A 21,933-nucleotide genomic window follows, 5' to 3' on the forward strand; every position below is an offset into this window, starting at 1 on the left:
AGAAGACAACATTTGGAGCAAGCTTATTTTTGCTCCTTGGATCCGAGATGTTCTGTTAGTCCTGTCCCAAAGTAGGAAAAAAGGAAGGGAGCAAGGCCTGGGGAAGGAGGTCATAAGCAAGCTGCCCAGAATGAGCCTGATGAGTCCTGAGCAGTAGGAGGCTTTGTGGTTAATGTGTCGGTTAAGAACAAAAAGCTTAGCATGTTATGCGTAACTCTTAATGGTACCAACTTTCAGCTGCAAAGCTGAGACCTAGGTAGACAGTCTCAGCTGTGCTGCAAGACCCTGTAATAAAGTTTCTTTAAGTTTGTCATCTTTCTTGTGAAATATTGTGTAACCTCACAAGGAGATACAGTCAAAAATCTTTAGCATCCTCATCCAACAAACTCCAATCCTCTATCCAGATCGTGTCATCTCAGGTCAGATTTGAGATGATCGTGATGACATCCTTGTGGTTTTTATTCTATTTTTTTTACCCTTAAAGATCTCTTCAGGTGACATTTCAGAGTCGGGTTAAATTGAACTTCTCGTGACACTGAAGTTCAGCTGCAAAACTTTTGGCTCTTTAAGGAGTAACTTCCTTTTTTATATTCCCAAATGATATTTGACTTAGAAAATTTCACACAGGGAAGATGGAATTAAACTCCCAAAAATAAGATGTGTTAAATAAAATGAAGCAATAATGTCTCCCTGGGATCCCCTAGCAGTTGTTCAATACTGGTAGGTGAACCACTTACTGTTTAATATCTGAGGGTAAACCTCGTGTGCACATTCCCAAGTTATTCATATTCTGCATCGCTGCTACATTTCAGTGGATTGATAGCGCCTGGAATAACCTGTCAGACCTCCCCCTCAGCTTGTCAGTGGATCATTACCACCTCACAGTCTGCTATCACACTGTGACAGTGAGAAGAACTGGCCATATACAGCCCAACGCTGTCTGATTCATCAGCCTATCCCGTGCCATAAGAGGAACATTTATCAAGATAATGCTGTACCACACTGCACTTAATAAGCAAGCTGAGGGAGCGACACTAGCTGTCTGCCAAATGAGAGGTAAGAGATAACCATAGCCTTCAGCAGACAGAGTGAGATGCTTCAAAAGAGGAGTGTGATGTCTCTTAAACTCTTTAGTTTTTACTTCCTTTTACTGGGAGAGGAAACGATATGCGAAACATCACTTCATACAGTGGTGTGAAAAAGTGATTTCCTATTTTTTGCATGTTTGTCACACTTAAATGTTTCAGATCATTATCCAAATTCAAATATTAGACAAAGATAACACAAATACAAAGAAAATGCAGTTTCTAAATGAAGGTGTTTACTGTTAAGGGGAAAAAAATCCAAACCTATATGGCCCTGTGTAAAAAAGTGATTGCCCCCTAAACCTAATAACTTGTGTGGCCACCCTTAGCAGCAACAACTACAATCAAGCGTTTGGAATAACTGGCTATGAGTCTTTTACAGCGCTCTGGAGGAATTTTGGCTCACTCATCTCTGCAGAATTGTTGTAATTCAGCCACATTAGAGGGTTTTCGAGCATTATCCGCTTTTTAAAGGTCATGCCACGGCATTTCAATCCGATTGTTAAGTGATGACGCGACGAATCCTACTTCCGGGCCTAAAGTAGTCTGCGTTTAATATGGCTTTTGTGTTGTTAACATGTTTAATGTTATGTATTTTCTTCTATTTAATCTCAAAAAGCTCCTAAAACACTCAGTGATTACTGCTGACCTCCCTCGGTTTTTATTACCGCTAATCATTTATTTAAGCTCAGTTTTTAAAACCTTAGGATGTAACTACAGCCCAGCCCATGCAGCAGTATATGAATAACTAACCTCGTATTGTGGATGGATTATCTCAGATGTTCTCCTGGCTGAAGTTTGGTCCTTTTACAGCATCCTGCCATGCGATTACATTTGTTCCTGACCACCGACAACACTCACGTAAACTTTTATCGAGTGGAAAAAAAGTTAGCTTGTTTATATTATGCTAACATAGCTGTGTCGCTAGAGGTCACGTAGCACATCATTATATACCAGCTAGCCCAACTTCAGTAACCCTACAAACGTCACTGCTGTTTAGTTTTCTGTCTTCATTTATGCTGGAAGTGATAATAGAGCTGTACGTTTTAATTTGTTTCCAAAACCCCGCAGTCAGGACATGCTATATTGTATTTAGATAGAAGCTAGCGAGCTAACTCCCTGCTAACTTCTAACTCCGTTAAATGTCATAAATTCCGTTTTCATGGATGCCTGGATGTTAAACTCAATTCTTACACCTGGTAGAGCAGAACGCTGATCATTTTATTAAAGATGAAAGACTTTAGACAGTTTTTCAACTCTCAGTAATGCCATAGTGATCGTTTGATATATGGACCTGCAGCGGAGTTTAGGTCCAGACATGGCTATTGACGTCAGACTGAACAACCGGATAGGATTCGGGTCAGGACTTTGACTAGGCCACTCCAGAGTCTTCATCAAGCTTCAGTTTGAGGTCATGAACAGGTGGCCAGACGTTCTTCTTCGGGATGTTTTAGTAGATACCAGAATTCATGGTTTAGTTTATCACAGCATGTCGTCCAGGTCCATAGGCAGCTTAACAGCCCCAGACCATCACACTACCACCACCGCTGTTGGCAGGATGTTTAGGGCTGGATATCGTCACTGATTTCTATAATCGATTCGATTGAGATTCACAACGTCCCGATTTGATTCGATTAAATTTTGACTCATACAGCCAGAAATATTATAATAATGATCATTTATCAGTATATATCCATATTTCTATATCTATGTTGGTTATAAAAACAAAGCTGACACTTGTGAGACTTCATCAGAGGTTTAAGCATCACAGCAGATGCATTTGTGTCAAAGTAACTGAGGAGATTTTCCTGTCCTGGCTTTTTATAGCAGATAACTGCCTTAAAAATATTCTGCAGTAGATCAAAAATGGAAGAAAACCATGAACCAACATTTGAACATTACCTGATGTAAATGTGACAAATATGCAAATCAGGAATGGGGTAAACACCCTTTCACACCACTGTATCACCCAGGTCTAGAATTAAGGGCTGCCTTAAAAATATTCCTCCTGGCAAGTCAAATCAAGTGGAAACTGCAGGAGCCTGTGAACATGTATTTGGGGAAAAATGTTTTGTTTTATGGATAAACAAAAGAACATTTGTCACAACTGGAAAATGTGAGCATTTTAAAACAGCAAAGAAAAAGTCTGGCAAAAAATATTTGTCTTTCCAATATTGGTAACCTATTCTTTAAAAACACCCACTCAGACTTCCATTTTTGGGACTGGGTTGCAAAAAAGCCTAGACCTTCCTCTCCTCAGTCACCTCCTCCAGCATATCTGGAGGAGCACTGATGCATTCTCAGCCAGCTGAAAGAGATATAATCTCTCCAGAACAGTTCACCCAGGAGGCAGACTAGTCTGATGCCTAAACCCCCTCAACTGGCTCCTTTCAATGTGGAGGAGTAGCTGGTCTTCTTAATCATTCGAGTCCCTCTCAAATGACTGAACTCCTCACCGTATTGCTAAGGGAGAGGCCAGCCATCTTTTGGAGAAAGCTCATTTCCACCGCTTATATCTCATTCGTTCAGACCCTACCCAAAGCTCACGATCATAGGTTAGGGCAGGGACATAGATCGACTGGTAAAACTCTGAGGGTTAATAACTAGTTTGTCAGCAAAAAGTGTCTCTGTGACAGTAAAATTAATATTTGGGGGTTTGAACTTGGGGTCAGACTGGAAAACAGTTACAGTAAACAGAGGAAATCAGCTTGAAATTAAGATAATATGTCAACCATATTGAATTTAGCAAGAGTGGATTAATAGTCCATTAGAAGCACAAGTCCTGAAGGTAACATTCATTCTACTGCAGTAAAACCAACAGTATTTTCAGCTAAAATGTAGCCAAGGAAAATCGCTGTGACTGATTCATGACTATATATAACATTACGCAGTTAATGCTGATGAAGCGTTGAACTTCAGGCATGCAGTCCAAACCTGTTGGTCAGCTCTATGTCAGTGGGTGATAAAATATCATATATTTTAGCCTTATTTTTTAATGTTCTCTTTTCTTTTTTATGAAATCTCCTTTCTTACTTTGATTTTGTCTCAGCTGAGTCTGTGCACGGGCCTAATGTTGGCTCAAGAACATTTTTAATGCTGCTGAATATAGAGATGCAAATCAGATTCATTCCTCATGCACATGAATGTCAAAGCAACATGTAATAGTTTTAATCATTTCTAGAACTGAAGATTGTACAACATGCATCTTTTAGAGTAAAACAAAAATCAAGCTTTGTTGTACAGGTTCATTTATTTTCTTAACGCAACTTGGTAGAAATCACTGTATATGTACCTTGAGGTGATTGCATGAAATGAAGCACATGCAGAAAGCTGGTCAGCAAGCTAGCTGGTGGTGTCATGTTTTGCTAGAGTAGTTGTAGCTCAGGTGTAGGTAGCCTTATAAGTGGAAGGTCGGTGGTTCAATCCCTGGCTCTCCAGTCTGTATGCCAAAGTATCCTTGGGCAAGATGCTGAACACCAAGTTGCTCTCTTATACATTCAGCATAAATGTATAAATGTTAGGTAAAAAAAAACATTTAAGTGTACAAAAAAAGGGTTTGGGTGAATGTTGTATAAAGCACTTTGAGTGCTTAGGTAGAGTAGAAAAACACAATCTAAGAACTAACCTATTTATCATTTTACTGGCACTCTCGCCGAGTTTAAAATTGAACATAGTTTACTGAAAGACCTCTAATCTATTGTGAGCAGATTTTATTACTTGAGGGATTACAGAAAATAAGCTCTGGAGGGATCTGAGATGAGGAGGGCCTATTCCTAGACAGTAGACTGTGGGCAGGCAGGTGAGTTGCAGGTAAGTCCGTCTCTTTGCAGGATTCTTTCCAGAGGTGAGCGGCTGGTGGTGTGCACCAGTGTTTCCAGAGAAGACAGAGTGGGAACAAAGTTTCTTTAACAGGTTATGGACTGAGAACTAAAAAGCAGAAAACAAACCAAAAAACTCATATAGTTAGCTGAAGAAATATTCACACAGGGTGAGAAGCCAGAGTGCATAATGTTCATAATGCTAAGTAATATTGTTCAAATAACTGCTGCACAATCAGGCCTTAAATATCCACAGGTGAATGAGTTACAGAGGAAAAGATTTGAGAAGCACAACTGAAGACAAAGAAACCTCCTCAGAACTCCACCAATGGCTTAGAGAGCATAAAAGCCAAAAGCATGACATGTAGAGAGAACAGAAAACAATTCAGGTGGGGGCTTTCAAACAGATGTACAGTCGTGAAATTTCCTCACTATTAAATATTACACAGTAAACTGTTAGTAGCATTATAACAAACTACAAACAACAGGAAAAGACAGCAACTCAGCCATGAAGTTTTAGGGCATGTAAATTGCAGATCTGGGTCAGCAGATGCTGATGTGCACAGATTCTTTCTACAGAGTCAGTCGCTACAGAGCTCCAAACTTCATGTGGCCGATTAGCTCAAGAACTGTGTGTAGAGAGCTTCGTGTAATGGGTTTCCATGGCCGAGCAACTGCATCCAAGCTTTAAATAGCCGAGGGTGCAAGGCAAAGCATTTATTGAGAAAAACACGCCACCACTGGACTATAGAGCAGTGGAGCAGTGTTCTCCAGATTGATGAATCAGACTTCTCCATCTGGAAATCCCACAGAGTCAGGTGTCTGGTTTGGTGGTTGCCAGGAGAACGGTACTCGTTTCACTTCATTATACCAAGTATAAAGCTTGGTAGGGGTTGTTTTTCAGGAGTTGATTTCAGCTCCTTAGTTCCAGTGAAAGGAACTCTTAATGCTTCAAGACACCAAGACAATTTCATGCTCTCAACTTTGTGGGAACAGTTTGGGGATGGCCCTCTCCTGTTCCAACATGACTGGGCACCAGGGCACAAAGCAAGACACATTAAGACATGGATGAGTGAGTTTGGTGTGGAAGAACTTGACTGGCCTACACAGATCCCTGACCTCAACCTGACAGAACACCTTTGGCCTTCTGGTTCAACATCAATGTCTGACCTCCCAAATGTGCTTCTGGAAGAATGGTCAAAAATCCCCAAACCCCGTGGAAAGACTTCCCAGAAGAGCTGAAGCTGTTATAGCTGCAAAAGGTGAGCCAACATCATATTAAACTCTGTGGATTAAGAAAGCGATGTCACTAGCAGACGAGCAAATACTACTGGCAGTATAGTGTATATATAATTTTGACCCTGTGTTTATTTCAGAAAACAGCAAAATAAATACACAGGAGACAGACACCCTCTCTACTTTTAAGATTAGCCTTAAAGCCTTTTTTTTTTACTTTGTGCTATATAATTAAAATTCTAGTTACTCTTAAAGCTGTATGTCACCCTAGCTCAAAGAAATTACTAAAAAGCCAGTGGGGACAAAACTATAGTGTCCACAATGGAAGTATGTAAATCTCTAGCTAGAACTATAGCACAGTAATTCTCAGCAACAGGTTTAAAGTATACATCAAATTGATTATAGTTATACAAAAGCATTTTCTTTGAATATTTACAAAAGCGAGAAATTCATTGTAAAGTGCTTTGTTGAACCGCAGATCATAGCGAGTTTATGTAATATCATTTATGCAACATAATCCCAACCACTGTTCGCCATTATCTTTACCATCCCAGCTGTCTAATAACAATTTCCAGACACCACATTACTCTGTGAGACGGCTGCTGATGACAGTGGTAACAATAGCAGCTCCCTCCGGTGTCATCCCTTTAGCTCCTCTGATGCATTGCCATCATGACTGTGCTGCAGAGTGAAGCGAAAAGATTGGGTATAAAGCCGTGAAAAGGGGGCTGAAGTGATGGGGCCTCGATGTCCATTGAAGTGAGGGTATAATCTATCTGAGGGTGTGATATCATTTAAGTGTCTTGAAAAGGTCAGAGGGGGAGACCGGGATGTGGGAGCGCTCGGGACGGCCGTTAGAGTCATTCCGCTCCGCAATGCGAGACGCTGCGTCCTGATTGATGCCTTTGAGAGGGGATTTGGCGCTGCTGTGGTGGTATTATACAGCATGCACTTTAATTTATTGCCCGTGTGTGTCTGTGAGTAGGTATTTGTGTGTCCCCTGGTTCATGTGAATGAGAGGGAGGAAGCTCTGGGCAATCAAGTGGCCTCGCCAAAGACGGCCTAGCCAGAGAGTTTCATTCAGGTCTTCAGATTGAGGATCTGGTGAGTGCACATCAATCCATAGCCAGGGTCTCAATTCCTATAAGCTCACTGTCACCTTACTCATTCATGACTGATAACGCTCACAGAACCACTTTCTTTATTTTTTGACCAAAATAAACTGAGACACACACACACACAATCCCCTCACAGAAGATGCTGATGTAATTAAATCTGTCTGCAGGGTAAGATGAGAAAAAGGCCAAAACAGAGGGAAAAAATGGCGAACATTTTTGACTAAATAATATATTCTTGAGTTGAGGGGGAATAAAAAGATAGGAACACTTGTGAAGTGCAGAGGAAGTCCCTGGAGGCATAATTAACAATATCTACCGTTGGTATCTTTGCCTCTGCTTTCTCCCAAGCTTGCAACACTACAGACTGAGTCAGAGGCAAAGGCAGACAGCCCATGGGTTTGCCTCTGTAGTCTATTCAGCTTTATGGATTAAACAGCAACACACAACACATTAAAACCACATTCAATCAAAGGGCATTTAGTGTACTTTCTAACACTTATCACTCACCCATGTAAAAGGACATGTGTAAATCATAACAGGTGCACCCAGAGGGCCTTTTTCACAAAGGACACTTTAATACGTCTCAGTCGGACAAGCTGCTATTGTCATTTCAGTTTCAGGATCCTATCCTTGTACACACTAGTGTTATACTGTGCAATACGCTAGCGCAATACTGCAAATCTTGGTGTTGATTGCAATACCAAATAAATACAGGGTAAGTATTGCCAATACCAATACTGATTCCAATATTTTTAACCTATACAAGCAGCATATGTAGGGGACAGCAGCCTTTCATGACTGACGAGATGAATCACTACTTAACTTCGCAAATGAACTGAGTCATTTCTTCAACAGATTTCATTCATCCATGAGGCAGTCTTCAACATCGGCTGCAGACTCACCCACCCCCACTGCTGCCGTTCCACCTCTGACACCTCAGACACTTCACACCTCCTCTACTCACCCTGCTCACTCCTCCCCAACCCCAACAACAGCATCCAACACACACTCAACACAAGGCTCCAGCCTGTCTCTCTCAACCACCCAGGTTAGGAGGGAACTGAGGAGGATTAAAGCCAAGAAGGCAGCGGGCCCAGATGGCATCAGCTCAAGGGTCGTCAGGTCCTGCGCGGACCAACTGTGTGGGGTGATGGAGCACCTCTTCAACTTGAGCCTGAGGTTGGGAAGAGTCCCACAGCTCTGGAAAACCTCCTGTGTTGTACCAGTGCCAAAGACTTCACGCCCCAAGGACCTCAACAGCTACAGACCGGTGGCTCTGACCTCCCACCTGATGAAGACCCTGGAGCGGCTGGTCCTGGCTCAGCTTCGGCACCTGGTGAGCTCATCATTGGACCCACTTCAGTTTACTTACCAGCCTGGCATTGGAGTGGATGATGCCGTCATTCACCTCCTACATTGTTCCCTCTCTCACCTGGAGACTGCTGGGAGCACTGTGAGAATCATGTTCTTTGATTTCTCCAGTGCCTCTAACACTGTTCTTCCGACGGTCCTGAAGGACAAGCTGGAGAATTCAGGAGTGGACCATCACCTCACAACATGAATACTGGACTACCTCACCGACCGACCACAGTATGTGAAAACTCAGGGCTGTGTGTCGGACCGGGTCGTCTGCAGTACTGGGGCCCCACAGGGAACGGTTCTGACTCAGTTCCTCTTCACCATCTACACTGCAGACTTCTCCCACAACTCCACCCAGTGCTTCCTGCAGAAGTTCTCTGATGACTCTGCAATAGTCGGCCTCATCACTGATGGGGACGACAGGGAGTACAGAGGACTGACCCAAGACTTTGTGGACTGGTGCCAGCTGAACTACCTCCAGATCAACACCAGTAAAACCAAGGAGCTGGTGGTAGACTTCCGCAGGCACAAACATCCTCCACTGCAACCACTGAACATCCAAGGTACGGACATTGAGGCTGTGGACAGCTACAGGTACCTTGGTGTTCATCTGAACAACAAACTGGACTGGACTCATAATTCAGACGCCCTCATCAGGAAAGGGCAGAGCAGGCTGTACCTGCTGTGGAGACTAGAGATGGACCGATCCGATATTACGTATCGGTATCGGTCCGATACTGACCTAAATTACTGGATCGGATATCGGAGAAAAATAAAAAATGTAATCCGATCCATTAAATATCACGAAAGCACCTCACAAAACTTGCAACACGCCGTAACTCGCCTCAGAACGTCGGAGCAGTATGCATCACGTGATAGAGCAGCTGTGGCATGCGGGACCTGTCGGTGGTCTGGATAGCATTTGGAGCTTCGCTAGCAACCCGGCATTTCATCTCCGACAAAGTTATCCCCGAGAGAAGTAAAGCAAGTGTGTAAGTCCATCTCTGAATGTTTGTAAAGCATTCCTGCGTTAAGCTTAACGAGCGACTGCCTCTACTTCAATCGTGAAACTGCTAATGATCAGCTGATCGGCTTTTCTGTCGTGAGTCTCTCTTGTTTGTTTTTGGTCCACTTTGCGCCAGAAAGAGCAAACCAGCGGCTGAACAACAGCAGCACGTTTAAGCTTGATAAGCTGTTGTTACAATTTATTTAATATTACTTTCTACACCAGGATCTTTTTCTACGTAGCTGACGGCTGGTAACTGTGCAGGGGCGGATCTAGCAAAGTTTAGCCAGCGGGGCCGATAGGGCATGAACAGGGAAAAGGGGGCACAAAGACATACTTTTCTTTCTTATTCTCATTTAAAATGTCGAGCTTTTAATAAATAATTATCTGACACCCAAAGTTTTAATTTGATGTAAAATGAATAGAAGTCAATTACTGTATATAGTGACTATTAAGTCTAATATATATACCCTAGTAAGCTATAGTACATTTTCCTTTGGGAAGGTACCATCTGTGCAGTCTGCAATTTTGTTGAAGAAAGATGTTGAATCTATTTAATATTTCTTGAAAAATAATTGATTTCTGTGCATTTTTTTTCACACTGCATCAAATTAAGGTTGATTACGTTGATTAAGCATCATGAGGTGGAGCGTGAGGGGTGGTTCCCTATTTTTTATTTATTTATTTTTGTTGTTGCTGGGAGTTGGAACCCTATTAGTTAGGTTGCTTAATATTTACGCTAAGTACTCTTTAAAATACCAGAATAGGGAGGATGGTGTAGGTCTAAGTTTATTAGATTGATCAGTATTGCTGAACTATGAAATATTTTTTTTGTATACAGGTATAACAGAATAGCTTTAGTGTAGTTGTTGTTTTAAACTTGAGTATGAACTTGCAGACTTGCAAAATGCAGCAAGATATTTTAAAAAACAGTTTTGTTGATTAAAAAACACTATATCGGATTCATATCGGTATCGGCAGATATCCAAATTTATGATATCGGTATCGGTATCGGACATAAAAAAGTGGTATCGTGCCATCTCTAGTGGAGACTCAGGTCTTTTGGAGTGAAGGGCCCACTCCTGAAGACCTTCTATGACTCTGTGGTGGCCTAAGCCATTTTTTGCAGTGTGGTCTGCTGGGGTGGCAACATCTCTGCCGGGGACAGAAAGAGACTGAACAGGCTGATCCGCAGGGCCAGCTCTGTTCTAGGATGCCCTCTGGACCCAGTGGAGGTGCTAAGTGACAGGGGAATGATGGCTAAGCTGTCATCCCTGATGGACAACATCTCCCACCCCATGCAGGAGACTCTGACAGCACTGAGCAGCTCCTTCAGTGGCTGCGGCACCCACGGTGTGGGACGGAGAGATTTCGCAGGTCTTTCCTCCCCACTGCTGTCGGACTCCACAACAAAGACTTTAACTAATCAAACACACACATCCACACATGTGCAATAACACTAAGTGCAATACTCTTTTCTGGCATCGTTGTATTTTTACTCAGTTGTATACAGCATTTGTATTCTACTTTTATCCTATTGTATATTTTATTCTATTTTATTCTACTGTATATAGTATTTTATTTTATTATATTCTGTACAGTTGTGTATTGTATTTATTCTTATTGTATTCTAATTCAGAGGTGTGGACTCGAGTCACATGACTTGGACTCGAGTCAGACTCGAGTCATTAATTTTATGACTTTAGACTTGACTTGAAAAAATGTTCTAAGACTTGTGACTTGACTTGGACTTTTACACCAATGACTTGGGACTTGAATTGGACTTGAACCAGTTTACTTGAAAAGACTTGATATTTTACCCCAAATATAAAATTTAACATGCATATTATATAGAGATTGAAAATGTGACGTCATTCACGGGTAGAACCGCAAAGGATTCTGGGAACTCGTGGCAAGCGGTACTAGCGCGCGCAGGCTTTCAATTAAAATCAGTTACACAGCGATAAAAAGAAACACAAAAATGTCAAGAAGCTGTTGTATTATTAACTGCAATAGCCGGTCGCATGACAGCCACGGGAAGCCGACGGGTAAAGAGATCGGTTGTTATCGGATTACGTCGTTGAAGAGAAATTGTTCGAGCCATGTTTCCGAAGTAACAAAGAGGCGACGGATGGCCTGGATTGCAGCCATTCAAAGATCAAATATAACGTCCCAGAACACTCCAGCTCACAGGTTAGTCTGCTCCAAGCATTTACACGAAGGTCAGTGTTTTTTAGTAGTTAATACGTCATTTTTCATAACATAATTGGTGATATAGGTTACAAGCAAGTCTGGCGCTGAACAGAAATTGTCGCGCTATGCTCCTTTGTTTATTGTGCATAAATAGTGAATTGTCCTGACACAATATTGCGTTTCGCTTCTGTTATTATGGTACATTGACAAAAACATATACTTTTATTCACAGGATAAAACAGGTTTTTTGTATCACTAATTGTCCAGTACGATTACAGCATACAGTATTATTGTCACTGCTACATTTCCCTGATGGGTACCAGAAATTATTTCCACTACTAATTAATTACCGTTGAGCTCAAAGGTTATATTAATAAACTGTTAAGGAATGTGTATTTATGACGACGATTTGTGAGACTGGTAAACTTATGATACGTACGATGGTCTTTCGTTCGACACGGTGCATTTCAAGGTCCTGCACCCATCCGTCGGTAAACTGTACCTGGGCTTGTTGCTGTGACCTGAAGTTACTAAACTTCATGAGTGTATGCACTCACTCCAAGAACCGTATGATTATAAATATGCATATAAATATGCTACGATGAGATAGCTGACTTCATCTAACTAGCAAATGTTGTCCAGGCTACGTTGGTGATACAGTTTTTTTTAATGTGTATGATATTTTTGTCATGCGATTTTAAAGCTGGTCCTACAACCGCATCCAAGAATAACATGCAGCTTATCTCAGAACTGTCGGTGAAAATTATTCTTGGAGCTAGGTTTAATTGAGCTGCATTTTAAAGAGGTGCAATTTCACAATTTGTGTATATTTTCTAAGTTCACTATTTTGTCATGTGTTGAGAAAAACACAGATTTTAAAATTACATGGTCTAATATTTACATTTAGCATAACTGCAACATTATTATTATTATTTTTTTTTTAAAGACTCGAAAGGACTTGAAATTCAAAGTTTCAGACTTGTGACTTGACTCGGACTTTTACACCAGTGACTTGAGACTCGACTCTGACTTGCCTGACATTACTTGAGACTTGACTTGAGACTTGAGGATAAAGACTTGAGACTTACTTGAGACTTGCAAAACAATGACTTGGTCCCACCTCTGTTCTAATTTTTGCTTCATAACTTTTGCACTGTCCACTTCCTGCTGTGACAAAACAAATTTCCCACGTGTGGGACTAAGGTTATCTTATCTTATCTTCTAGTAAACACAACAAAGCACACCTTTCAACCATTGACACTGCTTTGTAAATGTGCTATAGGCTATAAATAAAGTAGATGTAATGTCAACACAAAAATGATCAGACATTTTTCATGGTACATATTTGAGGTTTATTGATTTCCCAAAGAACATTTTATTTTACACAGTGCAGTGGGCTACATACTGAACTTAGAGGATAGCAACAAAGTATCAATGATGATATCGATCTGACAGCAATACCAGCATTGGTAATGATACTTTAGATATTTGGATCGTTCTGCCAAAAGACACTGCTATTAGCTATTAGTGAGAGATTGTCTTTTCTCACAGCAAGGAGTATGGTTGAATCAGTCCACAAAGGAACAAATGAAATGAAGAGATTGACACTTCTGTTGTAACTGTCTGTAAGATATGAAGCTACTGCCTGCAGCTAGCATCAAGACTGAATGACTTGGAAAACAGCAAATAATTCTTTGCTAACTGGTTGTCATGTGGCTATTGTAAATTGTACCATAAATTGCAGAGTGTAACACATTCCAAAGTAACGTGCTACTTTAATTTTTATTGCACAAAACCACCAGAGGATGATAGTCCAGGGAAAACTGGGTCCAGGAATGAAACACTTAACATTATACTGATAACAAAAGTTTAGCTCTTTCTTAGCATCTGCACAGTTAGCATGCTAACAAGAGCTAGTGGAGAATCCAGAGTGATGTTAAAGCTGAGTGAATGCTGACAACACCCCTGTGGTCAGGTTTCAAATCCACCGAACAGCTACCCTGAGGAAAGTGAACCAAGAGTCTTGGAAGTAGAAGGAACAAAGAGAAATTGTGAGCTGCATTGATAGCGGGAGATTGGACCTCTGAAATTAATCCATTTTGAGTTTTTTAAACATTTCCATGGTCAAAATATAAATGAACTTAGTTTATGTTGCACTACTATGGTTCAAGTTCCTAAATTAAATGTAGGATTTGGATTAACTGCAAACGTTTGCCCCGATGAACTGTAGCTCAGTCCATGGTAGATGGTAAAATAAATACATCAAAAGTGTAGATGTTCTTTCACTTAAGCAAACTGTATTTTATATTTGTAATGAAATATATTAGCACACCCATAAAAACCATTTTCTCTTTAAAAAATAATCTTTGAAGGCACCGTACACCGAGTGCTCAACAAGCACTCCTCATAGATACACTGAAAAGCTGACGCGTCGTCTGAATTAACTCGTGAGATTATGGTTCTGAGATAAGGGTCTCCCTTTATCTCACTTTCCATTTCACCCCCCCTCGTGTGCTCACACATCAAATGTGTGTTGGCAGACCAGAACTCTGTGATCCAGTTAATGGATTTTAACACTGTGGTGTGCTGCTGACAGCAACAGGATCCACCCATGTGAACGTCAGCTACAGACGAGAGAAATAAATACCCTAAAATAAGACTAGTGTGTGAAACTGTTCTGAACTTGTAGCTCACATCTTGTCAAGAAAAAAAAATCACATGGTTTCGCTTTAAATATTTAACAAATGGCTGAAAATTTGATGATAGCACTTCAAATATGCATCCGACAGAGCGGAACAGCCTGTAACTTTCAGTCAGGTGTCTCCCATATGCTTGAAAGCTGTGAGTCATAGATGTGTGACCGGGTGTCAGAGCTTTTTCTTGTGTGATTGCTTGGTCCTGGAAGAACAGAATTCTCCTCAGCAGCTACTTAATTCTAATGAGGGTTTTATGACTCGTGATCAAGAGCTCACTGGCAACGCATTCAGTCAATAGTGCCTTCTCTTTTGAGCACAGCCTCGGCTTATGTACCGGCCCCAGCAAATTGAGCCAGAGATTTATACAGCTATTTTCTAAAGGTCTCCATTCATGGGCCCACAGTCAGGAAGGGGAATTAGTGTTTCAATGGATTTCACTTTCAATTTGAATGCCGAGTGGTTGGAACATGGTCCCGGCTAACGGGAGGCTATTGCTAAAGAACTCTTTTGTGTTCTGCTACTCAGAGGCTCAAACCCTCGGGGCTGTGAATACATTCACCACAAGAGACACCGTTTCTACTGCCATAGGTTGTGAATCCTGTGGGTTTATCTAGCCTTTAGTGAAACCAACACATTGAGGATGCCCTTTAAACTAGCACTACCATTAGTCAGCTTCCTTTTTCCTTTCAGATGAATGTGCACACAACAAACCTCTAGGACAGAAGTTTCTACTGTCCAGGTATGATAACAATAATAAAATTTGCTATTAAAGCTGCTTTAACATGTCAACTGCTATACTGTCCACATGTAGCACACAATCTATATGTGCTTGTGTATTGGAATACTTAAAATAATACTTTTGTTTGAGACCTGGGTGCTGTCTAATAGTGTAGAAGACCACTCGATAGACATGACTTCACCAGACTATTACACTTAGCTATTAGCTACTACTTTAGCCAGTCCAATGTGATGGTTTTGAACATTGGATTCTCATTTACCAGATAATAGCTAGATAATATCTAGAAATGTTCAGAGTCACAGCATGTGTGACAACAGCTTTTAATGTTGCAGTGAAAAATAAAGCACTCTTTTGAACTGAAGTCTGACGTCATTAGCCATTTCCGGGTCCAAACTCCACTTCAGGTCCCAAAGTCAAACGATTACTGCAGCATCAGTGATGCTGCATCACTGAGAGTTAAAAACTGTCTAAATTCTTTTATCTTTAATGAAAAGATCGGTGTGGCTGCCCTGCCAGGTGTAACAGTTAAGTTTAACATCCAGGCATCCATGAAAACAGAATGTATTCAATTTAACGGAGTTAGCAGTTAGCGGGGAGTTAGCCCGCTAGTTTCCATCTAAAGATGATATACCATGTTCTGACTGAGGGATTTCTGAAGAAATTAAAACGTACAGCTCTGCTATCACTTCTAACATAAACGAAGACAGGAAACTAAACAGCAGTGACTTTTGTAGGGTTACTGAAGTTGGGCTAGCTGGTATATAATGATGTGCTACATGGTGGCTAGCGACACAGCTATGGTTAGCATAATATAAACACAGGAGGATGAACGCTAACTATTTCCCACTTGATAAAAGCTAATGTGAGGGTTCCCGATGGTTAAGGACAAATGCAATCGCATGCCAGGATGCTGTAAACGGAGCAAACTTCAATCAGGAGAACAACTGAGATAATCCATCCACAATACGAGGTTAGTCATTCATATACTGCTGCATGGGCTGGGCTGTAGTTAGACCGTAAGGTTTTAAAAACTGAGCTTTAAAATGAATAGTGGTACCAAAAACCGAGAGGCCGACAGTGATCACTGCTCTTTGTTAGGGGGTGTTCAGATTAAATAGAACAAGATACAAAGCATTAAAACATGTAAAACACAACAGCCTTAATAAACACAGAGTAGTTTGGTCCCGGAAGCAGGGTTCATACGTCATCACTTAAAGACCAGATATTAACACGCATTAGTTCTTTTTAGCACACAATGTAAGTATGCAACTGAATGCTATTTACTATTACACAAACATTGGGAGGTTAAAAAAAAGTAATACTAAAAACTTTGACCTAGTGTTCTAGCATAAAGTTCTGTGTGTCAACACTTGCTTATCGTCTTTCAACAAAACAATATTTGACTATGCAGTCAAATGAAAACACTTCTGAAAGCTTGTTTGAGTTCAAGATACCAAGACAGTGAAGACTGAAACACTTGAGTCTTCAAAATGGGTTTACAGAAATCAGAGGGTAATGTCACATCTTACAGTCTTGCCTCATTTCTTTATATTTTGCTTCCAAGCAGCCAGACTTCGCTGTAATTTTGTACGACTTTGTTGAGCAGTAGTTCTCCAGGCTTTCAGAAAGTTTGCTTAAGTTTTTAAGTGGACATGTGGCTGCTTTTTCTCAGATTTTCTCTCCAAAATAACAATTTGTTCCCATTCGTATAGTTAAATCCATGAAAAATCTCAAGGATAACAAGACAGGCATAAAACTTTATTTTTGCACCAAAAGGGAATTCCCAAAGAGATATTAGCTGCAAACTTGACAAATCTCAGCATGGTGTGCAGTGTGTCCTTAAAAAAAGACAAAACTGAACAAGCGGAGGAGAAAAGAGGAAGAAGATAACCTAAAAACCCATCTACAGCAGATGATCAGTATCTGAAAGTGATGTCTGTGAGAAATGGAAAAAAGCAAAGACTTGACACGGACCTTTGGTATACAGCAGATTGAATATTCATTGTTGAGATTTATTCATGCTGGTAAATGACTGTTTAAAGGTAAATAAACAATCCTTGTGGAAAAAAGGATTTCAGAGTTTAGGAAACGATTTCGTTGTTAATCTATCATGAGGGATTCTTTATTTTCACAACAAACACTGTCTTATTGATGCATTTTAACTCAAATCACCAAAAGTTAAAATGTTCCATAACAAATTGGATGATACAGTTCATTCCATTCATTTTGTGTTAAATTTCTTATCCAGTTTAACATTATAGTCAAAGGGCAGCAGCCACAAACAGACAGCAGTGGCAGAAAAGTGATCATCCTGCGGTGACCTTATCTCCTGCTGACATCCACAACCCAGGGCAGGCGGTGGTTGGATGGGTGACATTATAACTCAGCACTAGCCCTCAGCCAACTCTTACAAGTTCTCCAGTTCATTTATTAGCAGTCTGACAGTTTAGTGTCACAGTGTGGCTCTCTGGAGAAGATGTAAGCTGTCACAGTTCAGAGAATCATGGCCAGCCATCCAACAATCATAGCTACGCCCCCCACGGGAGCCGCTTTGCGCAGTCCGGGGTCCCCTGTCAGAGCCTGGTGGTATAAAGAGCCACAGAACATCCCCATGCCCGCAATCAGAAGGCTACCAGCCTGTGAAAAAGAAACATTTTGGTCTCAGTCAGTTTAAATCTGTAAGTTTGCAAACACATTGTAGTAGGGCTGCCATGTACTCTCCAACCTCTCTTGCTTGAGACTCGCCCTTGCTTGAGATGTTACCCCACAGGGACCAGCAAAAAGGAGTTTTTTGTTTGTTTGTTTTGCAAGAAAAGTTAAAAGCATTAAAAGCAAACCATTATTTAGAGTCAGCCTTCTTAAATTATACTTATATTATAATATCATCCTATAATATAATTAAATAATATCAGCTTACTTAAAAATTGATGCATCTTATTAGCCTTGCATTGTTAGCTAATATAGCTAATTATCTTATTAGTATAATAGAGTATGCTATTATTAGCCCACTATTCAGTTAGCCAGTGCATGCTATTATCCCACAAATATGCTATTGGCTAACATAATTTAATAGTTTATGTTACATCAGCTAATTTATAATATTAGCATGCTTCTTATCATAAGAAAACATATCCGGTCGTTAAGTGATGACGTGACGAATCCTACTTCCGGGCCTAAAGTAGTCTGCTTTAATATGGCTTTTGTGTTGTTAACATGTTTAATGTTTTGTATTTTCTTCTATTTAATCTCAAAAAGCTCCTAAAACACTCAGTGATCACTGTTGACCTCCCTCGGCTTTTATTACCGCTAATCATTTATTTAAGATCAGGATGCAACTACAGCCCAGCCCATGCAGCAGTATATGAATGACTAACCTCGTATTGTGGATGGATTATCTCAGTTGTTCTCCTGGCTGAAGTTTGGTCCTTTTACAGCATCCTGCCATGCGATTACATTTGTTCCTGACCACCGATAACACTCACGTTAACTTTTATCGAGTGGAAAAAAAGTTAGCTTGTTTATATTATGCTAACATAGCTGTGTCGCTAGCGGTCACGTAGCACATCATTATATACCAGCTAGCCCAACTTCAGTAACCCTACAAACATCACTGCTGTTTAGCTTTCTGTCTTCATTTATGTTGGAAGTGATAACAGAGCTGTACGTTTTAATTTGTTTCCAAAACCCCGCAGTCAGGACATGCTATATTGTATTTAGATAGAAGCTAGCGAGCTAACTTCCTGCTAACTTCTAACTCCGTTAAATGTCATAAATTCCGTTTTCATGGATGCCTGGATGTTAAACTCAATTGTTACACCTGGTAGAGCAGAACGCTGATCATTTTATTAAAGATGAAAGACTTTAGACAGTTTTTCAACTCTCAGTAATGCCATAGTGATCGTTTGATATATGGACCTGCAGCGGAGTTTAGGCCCAGACACGGCTAGTGACGTCAGACTTTACGACCGGATTAGCCAGCACATCTTGTTAGCTTGATTGTAAGTTTGCTAATTTATCTCAATAGCCTACCATTAAATTCAACAATGTACCTTATTATCCTATTGATTCATATTATTAGCAAACATTAGCCTACTACAGTACGTCATTTCCTAACATAATTTATTAGCCCATCATTCAGTTAGCTAATGTGGCTTATTAGCTTACTATCACATTACACACATTAAAGTATCTTATCAGCAGAATAACGCATGTTATTGAGTATCATTACTTATGATTAATGAGTCATTTTATCTCATTAGCTTAATATTTATGCCCATTTTGACACACAACACAACTCGAGTGAGCAGGTTTAGTAACTTTATAGATGGACACCTTAAACAGGTGTAAACAATAAAAACTCACTGTATCGGACTGACTCCAAAGCTGGTTCATAGATTTTATTTAATCCAAATTAATAACTCCACAGTTTTTACCAATTTATTGTCAACTCATAATAACAACATTATCAGACATTAGACGCAGAGGGACATGCATGAATGCTTAAAAGTACAGATGATGGGGTGGTGACATTTAAGTGAGGAGATTCTTTGGCTACCATTTTTTCTTTCCTGGTTCCATTTGTTGGGATAATGTGTTCTTTCACCGTCAATCCACAACAAATTTATACTTATGCTGTCACTTTTATCATTTATAATGTAATAAAACAGCAGTCTCTGTAACATAATATCTCTGAGTGAGGATGGACAGGTAACAGCAAATACGACTGTGGCACTATATCCACTTTAAAGGATTGAGCTAAGTGCATCCAGCCAAGAGTGAGGGTCTTAGGCTTCTGTACTTACCACAGCAGGTTTCCCACAGTGGGCAGCACCCAGCAAGGCCAGGCTGTGGTAGAAATGGTACTTGTTGGCGGTTTCAAAAAGCTGAAGAGGCACACACACACACACACACACACAGAGCTTTCAGAAAAAACTCTGCCTTTCCCAGCCACTCATCAAGTTCAGTGAATCAAACATTTTCTGGAAAGGCCTTTTATTATTAAGTTTAGAAGTGGATATTTAGTGAGCCGCTATCAAGCACCATTTACACCATTCTCATCAATCAGCCCAAGTTTGGCCAGGAAAGTATCTCATCATTAAAAAAAAATCAATTTCCTGTCTTTTTGCATTACAGAAGTTTCCTCCAGATTAACAGCACAGTGTGAAAATGTTTCACAGACATCTTTTAGTTTTCTGAGAGTAAAACAAATAACAGTCATACAGTCCACTAAACTATAACTGGAGTTGCACCAATTGGGCAGATACACTGATGCTTAAAATACAAATTTGGCCAACAGTAGATGCTGCATTTTTTTAACCCATCTTTCTTTCTTATTTGAATTTGTTACTACTGACTACTTTTTGTGTATAGTGCCTTTACGGGTATTTTGAGGTACTCCAGCTTTCTTCCACTTTCCAAAGACATTTTTATCTGGTTCTAGAATAGTTGTTCAGCTAAGACAGGCCCCAACAGCCCCCTCCACAACAACCTAAGCTCGGTAAGAGGTATTTCAGATGTCACTTCACGTGCCTACATCAATGACAAAGTCACCATGAAGCCATATTTATCCACCGTTTTAGTGCATCCCAAATTAAATCAGTCTTGAATCCATATGCTCTGACCTTGACCTCTGCTAACACGAATGAATGAAAACTGATATTAGGCACACAAAATGCTCAAAAAAAACATAAGTAGCAGTATTATGAACATACCACTATTCGGTAGTCATCAGGATCGCTGTTCTTGAAACCTAAAACAAGAAAAACACAACTGTTACTTATTATCACACCATGAATATCATGATCACAGACACAACAGACCACACTTTATTTGGTTAATCAGTAACCCACACCCTCAAGTCATGTTCCTTAATACTCGTGTTGTGATACGGTGGTGAGACCAACCACTCTCTTATCACATTTTAAAAGTTATCCAACCACTCAGCTATCCCTACCGTGGACAGTGGCTGACCCACAAAAAGCCTTCTTCCACCCTGGAGGCGGGTCACCTTGATTACGACACTGGTTATTTTTACAAAAACAACGTGAAGCTTCGACGGCTTACTGAAAGCCGAATTAATCGTTAGCATGTTTAACATTAGCAGCATGTATGTGTTGTTGCTTTACAGTTACTCGGGCGTGTGGTGAGTACGCAAACTTTAAATCTGCGTGTTTTGATATCAAGGCTGGCGCCGTAAACCTCAACATGACAGCCTTTCACGACTGTTCAGCTGAGCGAGAGCTACAGACAATAGGACAGTTGCATACCGTGAGCCCCGTAAGCCCCAGCTCCCACTGCCGAGGCTCCTGACAGAGCTGCTAACCTCCGAACCACAGCAGAAGCGCTCATGTTTGGACTGTAACTGCAGGTGTCACGCGGGCGGAAGAAGTGACGGCGGTGCTGCGTTCACTGTCATTATGTACGTTCAGCCTTCTCAACTACGTGATTGCGGACATACGTAGTTAAATGACGGACTGTGGGTTTCCCGCTCATGGGGCAAACAACAAACGATCAGACATTAAGAGAAGAAATGTTTTTTAATTGCATTATGATGTAGTGTAACCACAGTGTTGCAGCTACATGTAAACGGAAAAGTGTGTTGAAACAGATTTGTGTTCTAAAATAACTATAACATACATGCAAGATAAGTAGTCTAAAACGGAAAATATATTGTGCGAACCTGC

The 21,933-nt window shown here is 40.6% G+C and overlaps 1 protein-coding gene across 1 annotated transcript; it reads right to left on the bottom strand.

Annotated features, from left to right (window-relative positions):
- Positions 1-17,225: 17,225 nt before the first annotated feature.
- Positions 17,226-21,668, bottom strand: tmem256 (transmembrane protein 256). Its single transcript, XM_026161605.2, has 4 exons — positions 21,517-21,668; positions 20,962-20,999; positions 20,053-20,133; positions 17,226-17,887 (listed from the first exon to the last, which is right to left on the bottom strand). The coding sequence occupies exons 1-4, from the start codon at positions 21,596-21,598 to the stop codon at positions 17,744-17,746; spliced, it is 345 nt and encodes a 114-aa protein (XP_026017390.1). The 5' UTR covers positions 21,599-21,668; the 3' UTR covers positions 17,226-17,743.
- Between the last annotated feature and the right edge of the window lie 265 nt (positions 21,669-21,933).

The sequence above is a fragment of the Astatotilapia calliptera genome, chromosome 3, assembly GCF_964374335.1.
Source record: "Astatotilapia calliptera chromosome 3, fAstCal68.1, whole genome shotgun sequence".
Classification (NCBI taxonomy): Eukaryota; Metazoa; Chordata; class Actinopteri; order Cichliformes; family Cichlidae; genus Astatotilapia; species Astatotilapia calliptera.

Excerpts from the sequence above, each read along its gene's own strand:
- tmem256 (XM_026161605.2), bottom strand. The coding sequence starts at position 21,598 with ATGAGCGCTTCTGCTGTGGTTCGGAGGTTAGCAGCTCTGTCAGGAGCC. Across the intron at positions 21,000-21,516 it reads TGGGGCTTACGGGGCTCACG|GTTTCAAGAACAGCGATCCT; the intron begins GTATGCAACTGT and ends TTCTTGTTTTAG. Across the intron at positions 20,134-20,961 it reads CTGATGACTACCGAATAGTG|CTTTTTGAAACCGCCAACAA; the intron begins GTATGTTCATAA and ends GTGCCTCTTCAG.